At 46.3% G+C, this 12,211-nt stretch overlaps 1 protein-coding gene across 1 annotated transcript in view; it reads right to left on the reverse strand.

Annotated features, from left to right (window-relative positions):
* Positions 1–4,785: 4,785 nt before the first annotated feature.
* Positions 4,786–12,211, reverse strand: part of SGPP2 (sphingosine-1-phosphate phosphatase 2) — a 149,232-nt gene continuing 141,806 nt past the window's right edge. The window contains exon 5 of the mRNA XM_021666546.2: positions 4,786–8,751. Within this exon, the coding sequence (XP_021522221.1) occupies positions 8,200–8,751 (552 nt within the window). The 3' untranslated portion in view covers positions 4,786–8,199. The remainder of the gene's footprint in view (positions 8,752–12,211) is intronic.

The following is a 12,211-nucleotide window of genomic DNA, read 5'->3' on the forward strand; positions in this document are numbered from 1 at the left end:
TGAGAAGGGGGCCCTCATGATGGACCCAGTGCCCTGTTAAGAAGAAACACCAGAAAGCTTGCTCTCTTTCTCTGCTCACCTGGTGCACACACAGAAGAGGTAATGTGAGCACATAGCAACATGGTGGCCACCAGCAAGCTAAGAGGCGTCAGAATGAAACCTATTTTGCTGGCACCTTGATCTTAGACTTCTAGCCTCCAGAACTGTGAGAAATAAAATTCTTTTCTTGAAGGCACCCAGCCTGTAATCTTTTGTTGTGACAGTCACAGCAAACTAAAACACGTTATTGAAAACTTGCATTTCAAGAGTAGAGAGTGGCATGCATGATACAATTCAAGGCAGCAGTACACGTCTGGGACAGTCTGTTCCCCATGAGGCTCAGAGAGGAGTGAAGCCTCCTGGGCTTCCAGTCTGCAGTGTCTCTGTCACATGGAAACCTGATGGGTGCCACTGTGAGTGGGGCCAACTATGCACAGCGCACACTAAACACAGATCGTTTTAGCCTTCCTAATTAGCCACCAATAAAAAGACACTGAAGTATCCTGAAGATCACAGGATACTTTGATGGTGGAGTGCGCCTATAGTCCCAGCTACTTGGGAGATCTCCACCATGGCTCAGTGGAAACCCCAGTGCAGGTCTCCGCGTGACAGATGTTGTGCCTAGCTAGTGTTTTGCAGGAATCATCTCAGATCCCTGACCAGAGTCCATGTGGGGAACACGCTGCCAAACGACTGTGCTTGACGAACGGGTCAGGCAGCAAAAAAGGCAGAGCAGACGCACAGTGGTTTGTGTCTCCACGATGTCTGTTTCACGTTCGGGCATTCTGCCCTGCTTTGGCTTTCTAGTAGGCAGAAAGGATGACTATGCATATTGTAGCTAGACTGTGGGTTGAATAAACATCTCCAGCAAAGGGTCTAATTGAGTTATGTCTGACCAAACCCTGTAGGTTTTTTTCTTCTCGATGTGACTAATGGAGTGTGCTAAGAAAATACTCAAGGTCCACACTCAAGCTTTTCATTATTCATCTGTAAGGTTTGGCCTTCCTTGTTTCTGTTGAAGAAAGGTAGGAAAGGCATGAATCTCCATTAGAAAACATTTGAAGGCTGGGTGTGGTGGCTCATGCCTGTAATCCCAGCACTTTGAAAGGCTGAGGTAGGCGGATCACTAAAGCCCTAGAGTTAGTGACAAGCCTGGGCAACATGGCAAAACCCCATCTCTACCAAAATATATATATATATATATATATATATATATATATATATATATATATATACACATACAAATACACCAGGTGTGGTGGCTGACGCCTGTAATCCTAGCACTTGGGGAGGCCAAGGCAGGCGGATCATAAGAGATCAAGACCATCCTGGCCAACATGGTGAAACCGTCTCTATTTTAAAAATACAAAAAATTAGCTGGGTGTGGTGGCGTGCACCTGTAGTTCCAGCTACTGGGGAGACTGAGGCAGGAGAATTGCTTGAACCCAGGAGGCAGAGGTTGCAGTGAGCCGAGATCAAGCCACTACACTCCAGCCTGGCGACAGAGTGAGACTCCATCTCAAAGAACAAACAAACAAACCCAAACGTTAACTAGGCATGGTGGTCTACGCCTGTCGTTGCCATGTGAGCCAGGATTGCACCACACAGCATTCCAGCCTGGGCGACACAGTGAGACACTTTCTCAAAACAAAACAAAACAAAACAAAAACAAAAACAAAAAAACATTTGGAAGAATCCATCATGTTAGGAGTGCTGGCAAGGCTATGAAAGGGAACTGCTAAGTACAGCATTGAAATCAGGGCTCACAGACAGGAAGTAAATATGGCCTTCTAGGCAGAAAGGTGAAAATGTGGAGAAAATGTGCCTGGTTGATATCAAACCTGAGAGCAAAAGAAATGTTCTGCTTTCCACATGTCATAGCTTTCTGTCAGGAATAAAATATGCCTGTCCCTAAAATAATCACCTGCTTAGGGCTGACAAGAAACCAGTTGTGACACACGGAATAAACAGTCACATTTGACACTGGAAAGGTACCGAGAAAAAGCCCCATTGGAGATAGGAGGGATTCATTAGAGATATTTTGGCTGTGAGTCTTGGGCAGAACATTTAAGCAAGGATCACTTGGGTGACTGGGACAAATGAGACAAGATAGCCAGACAGAGAGGCACCCCATAAGCAAATCACGTAGGTGAGATGACTTGTGCAAAACACCTGGCACAACACCTGTCACTCAGAGGCCCGGACTGGGGTTTCTCCTGAGCCACGGTGGAAAGCTCTCTTTGATCTTCAGGATCCTTCAGCGTCTTTTTATTGGTGGCTAATTAGGAAGACTAAAGTGACCTGTGCTTAGTGTGCACTGTGCATAACTGACCCCACTCACAATGACACCCATCAGGTTTCCATGTGACAGAGACGCTGCAGACTGGAAGCTCGGGAGGCTTCACTCCTACCTGCGCTCATGGATACAGGTAGATTATAAGACCCTTGCAGGCATGGGCATTAAGGCAGCACTCAATTGCCATCCTAGCTCGCCCCCAGTGATCTGAGACCGTCTTTGTGTATATTAAAGAGGCATTGGCATTTGAACACCTGCATTGGGCAGAATCTGGCTTGCCATAGAAAGAGCGAGGCCAGCAGATGTGCTGAGTGCATGCGTTAAGGAACCATTACAGCGGAACTCCTAGCTACATCCTCACTTTGCTTGTTTGTTTTTGCATGCCATACAGACAGGCGTGGAAAGGAAGAACTATATTTGGCTTTGTGTAGCTCCCCTTCTCATGTGGCTACAGTTTTAAGAATTTAACCTTCTCTTCATGGCCCACATTCAACTCTGATTCTTCTTAATGAGCATTCTGTAAATAGTCAAGCCTGTACTACAGGTGTGTCTCATTTTAAGAAAACAATGGATACATGGTGTGCACAGAGTCACCCATTAAAGCCTTATGTTTACAGAAATGAGGAATCTGAATTTTAACTGAAACCTGTAAGTGCAGTTAAAATTCACGTGAAAAACATTGAAACACATGCAGCTTTGAGGAAAACATCTCTGGTCTAAAATGAGATACGTATATATTGCTGTTCCACTTGGCTCTCGGGTGGCCTTTTTCTAGAGGACGAGGGCTTCATTCACAATCATTAAAGAAAGACTTGGAGCATTTCGAAGTCCCCTGAAGAGCCACGATCATGGTAAAATATTTTTAAAATGAAGTTTCACGTGACTAGTTCAGGGCACTGAGCAGAGAGAAGACTGAGGAAGGGCATGGGCATGAAGAATACAGAACGAAGTCCCAGCTGCTGGCCATGGCTACTAAAAGAGGAACAAGAAGATATGAATGACGCTGTGCGTTCAGAGATGGCAGCGGGGGAACGTGCCCAGGCTGACTGGTAAGTACAGTTAACCCTTGAACAGGATGGGTTTGAACTGCACACATTTAGTGGTATGTGGATTTTCTCCTTTCTCTGCCACCCCTGACACAGTAAGAACAACCCCTCCTCTCCCTCCTCCTCCTCCGCCTCAACATGAAGATGATGAGAATGAAGACTTTTGTGGTGATCCCCTTTCACTTAATGAAGAAAAAATGTATTTTCTCTTCCTCATGATTTTCTTAACATTTTCTTTTCTCTAGCTAACTTTATCGTAAGAATACAATATATGCCTATAACATATAAGATATGTGGTAATCTACTGTTGGTGCTATCAGAAAGGCTTCCCATTGACAGCAGACTATTTGTAGTTAAGTTTTGGGGAGTCATAAGTTATATGCATTTTTGCTACATAGGAGGTCAGCATCCTACACTTGTTCAAGGGGCAACTGTATTTCAATGAGGAATGATGAAAGGAGTATGTGAAGTTACCTCTGGACGTCACCCCCTCTGGGAGGGGCTGCTTACACTTCCCATTCATGTGGTTTGGTTTTGCAACGTCTGAGCCCTGTGCTCATCCTTTATTTCACCACCACCACCACCACCACTACCACCACCACCGTTATTCTTACAATCACCAACCTGGTTTGGTTTTCCCTTGTAAGAGCTGGAGGCGTTTGGGAAGTGTCTCAGACAAGCTCATGGAATACCATCTCCTACCTACTTCCTGTCACATTCCCTGTGCGAACCCCATCTGTTCTTTAAACTTCGCTCATGCAGTCTGCCCCTCCTCCAAGTTCCCATGTTGTAGCTTTCTCTTCCCTACAGCCATAACCATTTGGCTACTGAATTGTAATGTCTTCTCTCTCCTGGGAAAACTGTGCAGGATGGGTTGGAGCTTTACATCCCATACATCCTGCTCAAAGTACAGAGAGTCCTAGGTTTGCCCTTGCAAATAAGGGGCAGTGTCAACCATATGTACCATCTCAAATAGCAAATTTGGGATGCTTAAAGGCAAAGCGTATTGTTGCAGTGACGTGAGGTGAATTTGAATTACGGTTGTGCTCATTTGGTTCAGCAGATAGGGAACTCATCTCTAAAAACCTTTTACTTACCTTAACTAGCAACACTTACAAGATTTACCTTTCAAAACATAGTGACATTTAACTCCATATAAGGTGAAAGGAGGTTCTTTCGTATCAGGGAGTAGAGGAGGGGATTGAAGGATGCCAGCAGGCCACTTCTGTCCTGTTACCACACCCGTGGGCCCCCCGACGCTCGTCAACATTTGCACGATTGGATTATGACAAGAACAGAGAATTACGTAGCCTGCCACTTAGTTTTGTCCCCTTCTCAACTCAGGTCCAGTGAATTCAGAGAAAAAGGTCTACATTAAGAAAAAAATCCAAGGAAACAGAACACTGGCCTTTAAAGCATTTAATAAGTCAAAATCAAATAAAAGTGATTTTAAAAAGAATAAATTTAGACATACGGTACACAAGCAAGACAGCTGAAGGTCTCTAAAATAGAAACCTGGAGCATATGGCCCCAAAACACCACGTGCTTTGATTACACTCAGGAAGCATGAGTTGCCCATTTGAGTGAGAAAATCCCATGTTACAGTAAGATCACTGGGCATGTTTTAGAGTAATTCCAGCCACTGCCATATAAGTGTTTTTAATTCAGGGGTGTATTCTACGTTTTCATCTTCTGAATATCTTGTGATGGTGCAGGTTTGAGCAAAACCGGCATGAAATGAGAGCTGTTTTAGATGAAGATTGCAGCTAATCTTTAGATCAAGATGCCTTGGCCTACAGTGGCAGTGGGTTGGGGGTGGGATGGGGACAACTAGGAAAAAGGCATGTCATTCTATCTGGCTCTGGGAAGGGCAGATTATCCTGAGAGCTTTGGTGTCACAGTTCCCAGAAGCAAGGGTGGCCAGACCATAGGCTTATATTGTGGTGAGCTTGACTTTTAAATTAATCTCCAAGACGCCAGATCAAGAGAGGGACGAGGGACCTAGACTGAAGCCAAACCAGTAGGGGGCACTCTTTCCCCAGAGAGAAAATCCAGATGTCTTGAAAGGAACCTGAAGCCATACCCTTCAAAGGGGCATGCAATGGTGTGAGTGAGAGAGGATTTAACCCAGCAAAGCATTATGTGAGAAAGGAATGGAAGAGGGCTAGCAAGACAAGAGTTTGAGTCAGGTAATGCCTTGTTTTTCCCCCAATCAATTTCTGTCTGCTTCTACACCACAGAGCAGGAGGGCTCAAAAACGGAGGTTGGCGTCACCAATATATACTTTTCATTCTCCAGTTGCAGCAATCAGATACTTTAAAAAGTGACCAACCATGGCTAATCCTTGGCTCATGCTTTAATGTGCTGTGGCTGATATATTCATCCTCAATCCAAATTAGCTAAGTACAGCCTTAAATATATCAATATAGTTGATGGGCCTTCCTATTGTTGGGACTTAAAACTAGAGACAGCACTAAAAAGTATGCATATGATATATATATACACATATATATACACACACTTATATAGGATATGCCAACACCCACTGCTGTGACAATTATCACAATCCCTCTTTTTAAAAGACACAAGTGGGAAAAGCTGAACCTCTTGTCAGCTGGCTTCAGACAAGTCAACCACAATTATTTTGTGTAAATATCCAGTGTTTCGAACTCTGGCTGGGCAGCTATGAGGATGGAAATACAGAAAAGTGCCTCATCCAGCTGACAGCCCCTACAGTGCAGGTGCAGGTGCGGGCTGGGGGTGCCTGCTTGCTAAGGCCCTTCCCCTGAGTCGTGCTGCAAATACTCGTCAGAGTTTGATGTAAAAGCAATCAAATGGCAGGTCATCTTGATCTTTGCTTTCTAACTATAATAAAGGTGAGAAGAATTTTAAGTAAAAAGAGGATGTTTTACTAAAAATTCTTGAGAAATTGGAGCGCTAAGTTAGATACTAATGATCATCCCAACAGTAAGGCCGTAGAATATATTTGAAATCAACAAGAATGTGATTTTTCAGTTTTATCACATTAAGATCCTCTGTAACTTTCATTTTTTCCAAAGTATGTACATGGTAATGATGTGTTGGGTTGATAAATCATAGGCTTCAGTCCTACAGGCACTGTGCCTCAATAGATACTTTGTTAACTGTAGTTATAGTAACTTTGAAAAAGTTCTTGATACCTGCTCCTTATTCTTAGGAACTGAAGAGGAAGGGACTCTGATGTGTGCATAATCACCTTCCTATGTTAAGAGGACTCACCCTGGTAGGCTTAATGGGTGTTGTATTTGGTTGGCTTGTTTTCCCAAGGGATGCTAAAGTTGTTCTTGCATTAATTACCCTTAAAATTGCCAAGAGATAAGAGGTGGGAAGATAGAAAGGGAGCCTGATTCTATTCAGTAGATGGGAAAATAGATTTATAGAAGGTAACTGTGAAATTGGAGGAGTAATGTCATGGAGGCCTTGTCTGGACCAGCCAATGTCAAGGAAACCTATTTCTTGTTTGTCAAGCTCCAGAAAGGATTGAGTTCATCTGTTCTTCTATGGATCCACTTTCCAGGCAGATGCCAGTGTCTTCCAAGTTTGTATGAAAGCAAAAAACTGCTGAAGATGGGCAGAGGGCCTGTCCCAAACCACTAGGAAGCAGGAAAGGGTGGGAATCTCAGTGAATCCCAGATGTATCCACTTGTGTTGAAGGCTAACACCCAACCTGTTTGGTGAAGTGGGAGCAACCAGCTTGTTTTATGGGTCAGAAAAGTTTAGTAATGGTACCTGGAATCCTGCAAAATGTATATAAACAAGGAAGACCAGATCTCTGTTTCAACAGCAACACCAGGACTCATAAGGAAAGCAGGCTCTTCCCCATGACCTCACAGCTCTGCCTCTGCCTTTCATCTGTTCACAGTGAGTTTTTTTTTTTTTTTTTTCAGAGTGGTCCTACCACCCAACCAGGCACAGTCTAATTTGATCACAACAAAGAGGAGTTTGGGCACAGTGGCTCATGCCTGTAATCCCAGCACTTTGGGAGGCTGAGGCAGGTGGATCGCTTGAGCCCAGGAGTTTAGGACATGCCTGGGCAACACAGTGAAACCCTGTCTCTATAAAAATTAGATGGGCATGGTAGTTCATTCTTATAGTCCCAGCTACTCAGGAGGCTGAGGCAGGAGGATCGCTTGAGCCCTGGAAGCAGAGTTTGCAGTGAACTGAGATTGTGCCACTGTACTACAGCCTGGGAAACAGAGTAAGACCCTGTCTCAAACAAAACAAAACAAAACAAAAACAACACCAAATAAATGATAAGGAAGTAACCCTCTCCAAGGAATGTAGTTTTATATGGTGCCATCCCTTCTCCTGGACCAAGGTTCCCATTTTGGAAGTCAGACTCAGTGCTAGGCAAGTTTGTAACTGAAAAGAAAGGCTCTACCTCCAGCTTCCCAGATCATCCCATCTCTACTGGCTCTCCAGAACCTGGTGGGGCTCACAGCTATCTAAGCCAGACCACAATTCCCGCTAGCCCGTGACTAGGTCCAAAGTTCATGCAACAGAAAGACAGAGGAGCAGGGGCTGGGGTGGGGGTGTGCCTTTAAAGATCTGGATTATGGTTTTTAGCCTGGGTTCAACTGTAGCATAACCACTGCAGACTAATGACCCCTATGAGACAATTTTTCCCTTTCACATAGCGGCATCATTTATCTGATAGTAGCAAGACAGCCATATGACTTTTTTTGTTTAAGAAAAATGAGTTGTCAAGAATTGCCTACCAATAACTTTCCTATGTCTTGGCTCTCATGTCCGGTGGGCTAGTTTTCAACTGTTTGAGGCTCAGGGTAATCCCAGAAACCTGTGCAGCATCGGCACAAAGGTTGTAGCGCAGATGCCAACCGACGTGTAGGTAACAAACTTGTAAGGCACTTCGATCTCCAGTCTCCGCCTGGCCTCCTTGTTCCTGGTGACCACCTTGAACCATGAGTATAACACTTGCAGTGAGAGATTTTGGACAAGCTGACGCACCAAGAGGATCAACACAATTCCCACTGTAAATTTGGTCAGAACCAGAACTAACAAGTCGGTGGTGAGCGGTGGGATGTTCTGAATAACAGGGAGAGATTCGGCGGGCTTGGATACAAGGTGGAAGAAATGGTTGATCCAGCAGCCTATGGTCACTCCAGCCCCAGCGGCCATAATGGTGGTGGTGTCCGCCCGGGTTGGGCTGTAGTAATCAGAAACCGGATAATTGTAACACAGAAAGAATGGCACAATTATGACGCACACAGGGAAGAGGGGACTGGCTGAGTCCAGGCAGTCGATGAGGGTCCAGGCAGGGTAGGTGAGGGCGATGAGGAACGCAGTGATCAGGACGCCGCCCAGCACATCCTTTGGGAAGGAGAGAAAAGAAGAGTGTGAACCAATGAGTGTTTCCTTGCATACAGATCTAATTCTGAGTCAAGTATGGTTAATTTGATATTTAAAACACAATTTTTGCATTGTTTTCCTTTACAGTACATGTTCAAAGAAAGTATAAACTTCTAAAAAGTTGAAGTGAAAATAGGAAAAAATGCTCCCCACAACCATGCTGCTCATGTTACATATCTTCTTTCACCTTTTTAACCTTTTGGAATAAATTCTGTATTTGTTTTCTTAATGAATAACTATAATCTCGTTGTCCTTCAAACTTATATAAACCTAGTAAGTATTTTGATGCTTATATCACAAATACTGTCACCGTCTTCACAGAGGCGCCACTATCCTTTCTTGGCAGGCAGGGCTTGGGCTGCAGGCTGGCTGGAGGGGGAAGCTCGCTTCTAGGGGAGCTGAATGCACACAGCAAGCACACTGTTACATAGAGGACATGCTCTTTTGGGGTGGTTTGAGGAGACATTGGATGTGGTGGCACCAAAGCTCTTCTGCATCAGCCTTGGCACTATACCCTGCCTTCAGAGACAGGATTTCAAACAGTGTGCATACAATTTCATGGAGCAGTTGTACCATGATTTATTTAATTAATCCCACTCTTTAGAACAGTAAACTTCCTTTCTTCATCACCTCCTCCCTTCCTTCCCTGCTTAAAATATCTTCAACTTCTTGATGCCCCACATTTTCCTCTTTCCTTAGTCTTCTCTTTGCACAATGTAATTAATCGATTCTTAGTTTCAATACCTGGAGTTAAGCACTTTCCCTATGTTTGCATGTTTCCATACATTCTTTTTTTCCTACATATAAAATGGAATTCTAATATTTGGTCTTGCTTTTTCTAATAACTTCATTATTTATTTCTCTTGCTTAGTCTCTAATACAATTACCTCTGATTTGGATAAACAATGGGTGAGAATTAGATCTTAGAAATAATCACTAAGGCAACAGCAAGTTTCACAGATTAGTGGGCATCCATCCAACCTTCCAGTGGCCATGGATGAGTGCCTACTGCATTTGCCAAACACAGTGCTAGAGCATCCAGGGTGAGCCAAACACACAATATCCACCTGTCCTGGACCTCACAGTCTGGTAAAGAGACAGTTACCATTATTTTAGAGAGAAAGAGGCCAGTGAGGGATCCTGATGGTCCCTTGGAGCTGGAGAGGAGAGGGTGAACACAGACAAGAGCCACTTCACACTTCACACAGGGCCCTGAAGTCCAACCCACGCCATGAGTACCGCGTCCTGGGAGCAGCCTGAAGTCCTGAAGTAGCTCTCACTGGGTAGCAACATGACTGGATTTTCACTTTTAAAAGATTGTCTGGGCTGGGCGCAGTGGCTCATGCCTGTAATCCCAGCACTTTGGGAGGCCGAGGCGGGTGGATCACAAGGTCAAGAGATCCAGACCATCCTGGTCAACATGGTGAAACCCCATCTCTACTAAAAATACAAAAAATTAGCTGGGCACGGTGATGCATGCCTGTAATCCCAGTTACTCAGGAGGCTGAGGCAGGAGAATTGCCTGAACCCAGGAGGCGGAGGTTGCGGTGAGCCGAGATTCTGCCATTGCACTCCAGCCTGGGTAACAAGAGCAAAACTCCGTCTCAAAAAAAAAAAAAAAAAAAAAGATTGTCTGCAGTGGGGAGGGTGGATGGGGGAGGAATGAGGGTGGTCGGGGGAGGAGTGGGGGGAGGAGGAGTGAGGATGAAGGGAGGAGTGAGGAGGGAGAAGGGAAAGTGGGGGAGGAGTAAGGGTGGAGGGGAGGAGTGAGGCAGGGAGGAGGGACAGTGGTGGGGGAGTGAGGATGGTGGGGGATGAGTGAGGGGAGAGAAATGAGGGAAGAGAAGTTGGGGGAGGACTGAGGGTGGTGGGAGGAGTGAGGGTTGGGAGTGAGAGTGGACAGGGAGGAATGAGGGTGGAGGGGGAGGAGTGATGGTAGTGGGGGGGAGTGAGGGTGGTGGGAGGTGAGGGTGGTTGTGGGAGGAGTGAGTGTGGTGGGGGAAGAGTGAGGGTGTGGGGGGAGTGAGAGTGGATGGGGAACGAGTGAGGGTACTGGGGAGTGAGAGTGGACTGGGGAGGCATGGGGATGTGGGGGGAGTGAGAGTGGATGGGGAAGGAGTGAGGGTGTTGGGGAGTGAGAGTGGATGGGGGAGGAGTAAGGGTGTGGGGGGAGTGAGAGTGGATGGCGGAGGAGTGAGGGTGTGGGGGGAGTGAGAGTGGATGGCAGAGGAGTGAGGGTGTGGGGGGAGTGAGAGTGGATGGGGGAGGAGTGAGGGTGTGGGGGGAGTGAGAGTGGACGGGGGAGGAGTGAGGGTGTGGGGGGAGTGAGAGTGGATGGGGGAGAAGTGAGGGTGTGGGGGGAGTGAGAGTGGATGGGGGAGGAGTGAGGGTGTGGGGGGAGTGAGAGTGGACGGGGGAGGAGTGAGGGTGTTGGGGAGTGAGAGTGGATGGCGGAGGAGTGAGGGTGTGGGGGGAGTGAGAGTGGATGGCAGAGGAGTGAGGGTGTGGGGGGAGTGAGAGTGGATGGGGGAGGAGTGAGGGTGTGGGGGGAGTGAGAGTGGACGGGGGAGGAGTGCGGGTGTGAGGGGAGTGAGAGTGGACGGGGGAGGAGTGAGGCTGTGGGGGGAGTGAGAGTGGATGGGGGAGGAGTGAGGGTGGTGGGTTGAGGGAGACCACCTGCCTCTCAGAGGAAGGCTTGTGTGTCCTCACTGCCTGCACGTGGCTCCAGGGCTTTACCAGTGCGCACTTCAGTCCCCGTCCACTATCCCCTCAGGCTTCACGATCTCTGCAGCCTCCGTCCCTGTGGTTTCTTTTCTTGGGCATATGAATATGCACTCATATTGCCTTAATTTGGCGAAAAAAGTCCCTCATTTAGGCTTCCTGGTCTCCAAAATTGAGCCCAACTCTTTGGGTTTTCTACACATGTTGCCACCAGTCTCTCAACCTGATATGCAGCTGCTCCTAGGCTCCCGCACTCAGGGGATGCACCACTCTCAAAGGCCACTCCCTGGACACTCATTGGCTGTTTCTTCAGCATCTAAGTCTTCCAGCAACAGCCCCATATTTCTCCTTGGGGATCCATGAGGTTCTGGGAAATTATGGAGTTGAAGCACATGACCTAGGTAGGCCAATCAATGCACTGAATTCCTTTCTTAGTGAGTAGTGCAGGGGTAATCATGTGACCTCGCTGAAACAATCAGAATGAAGTGTAGGCCTTTTATTTGCAATTCTTGGAGAGAGATGTTCTCTCTTTCTCTTAACGCTGTGCCCTGGGATTTAAACCCTTTACTTATCAGACCTTTAAAATCCAGCTTGTATTAATGCTACCCTGAAATAGCCTGGTTCTTCTGTGACCTCTAAGAAATCTCTTTCTTGGTTTCTTCCATTAAATCTTCCTCTCTCCACATCCTAAATGTGGGCA

Source organism: Aotus nancymaae, unplaced genomic scaffold (genome assembly GCF_030222135.1).
Source record: "Aotus nancymaae isolate 86718 unplaced genomic scaffold, 86718_ANA_hifiasm-v0.15.2.pri h1tg000008l, whole genome shotgun sequence".
NCBI classification, from domain to species: domain Eukaryota; kingdom Metazoa; phylum Chordata; class Mammalia; order Primates; family Aotidae; genus Aotus; species Aotus nancymaae.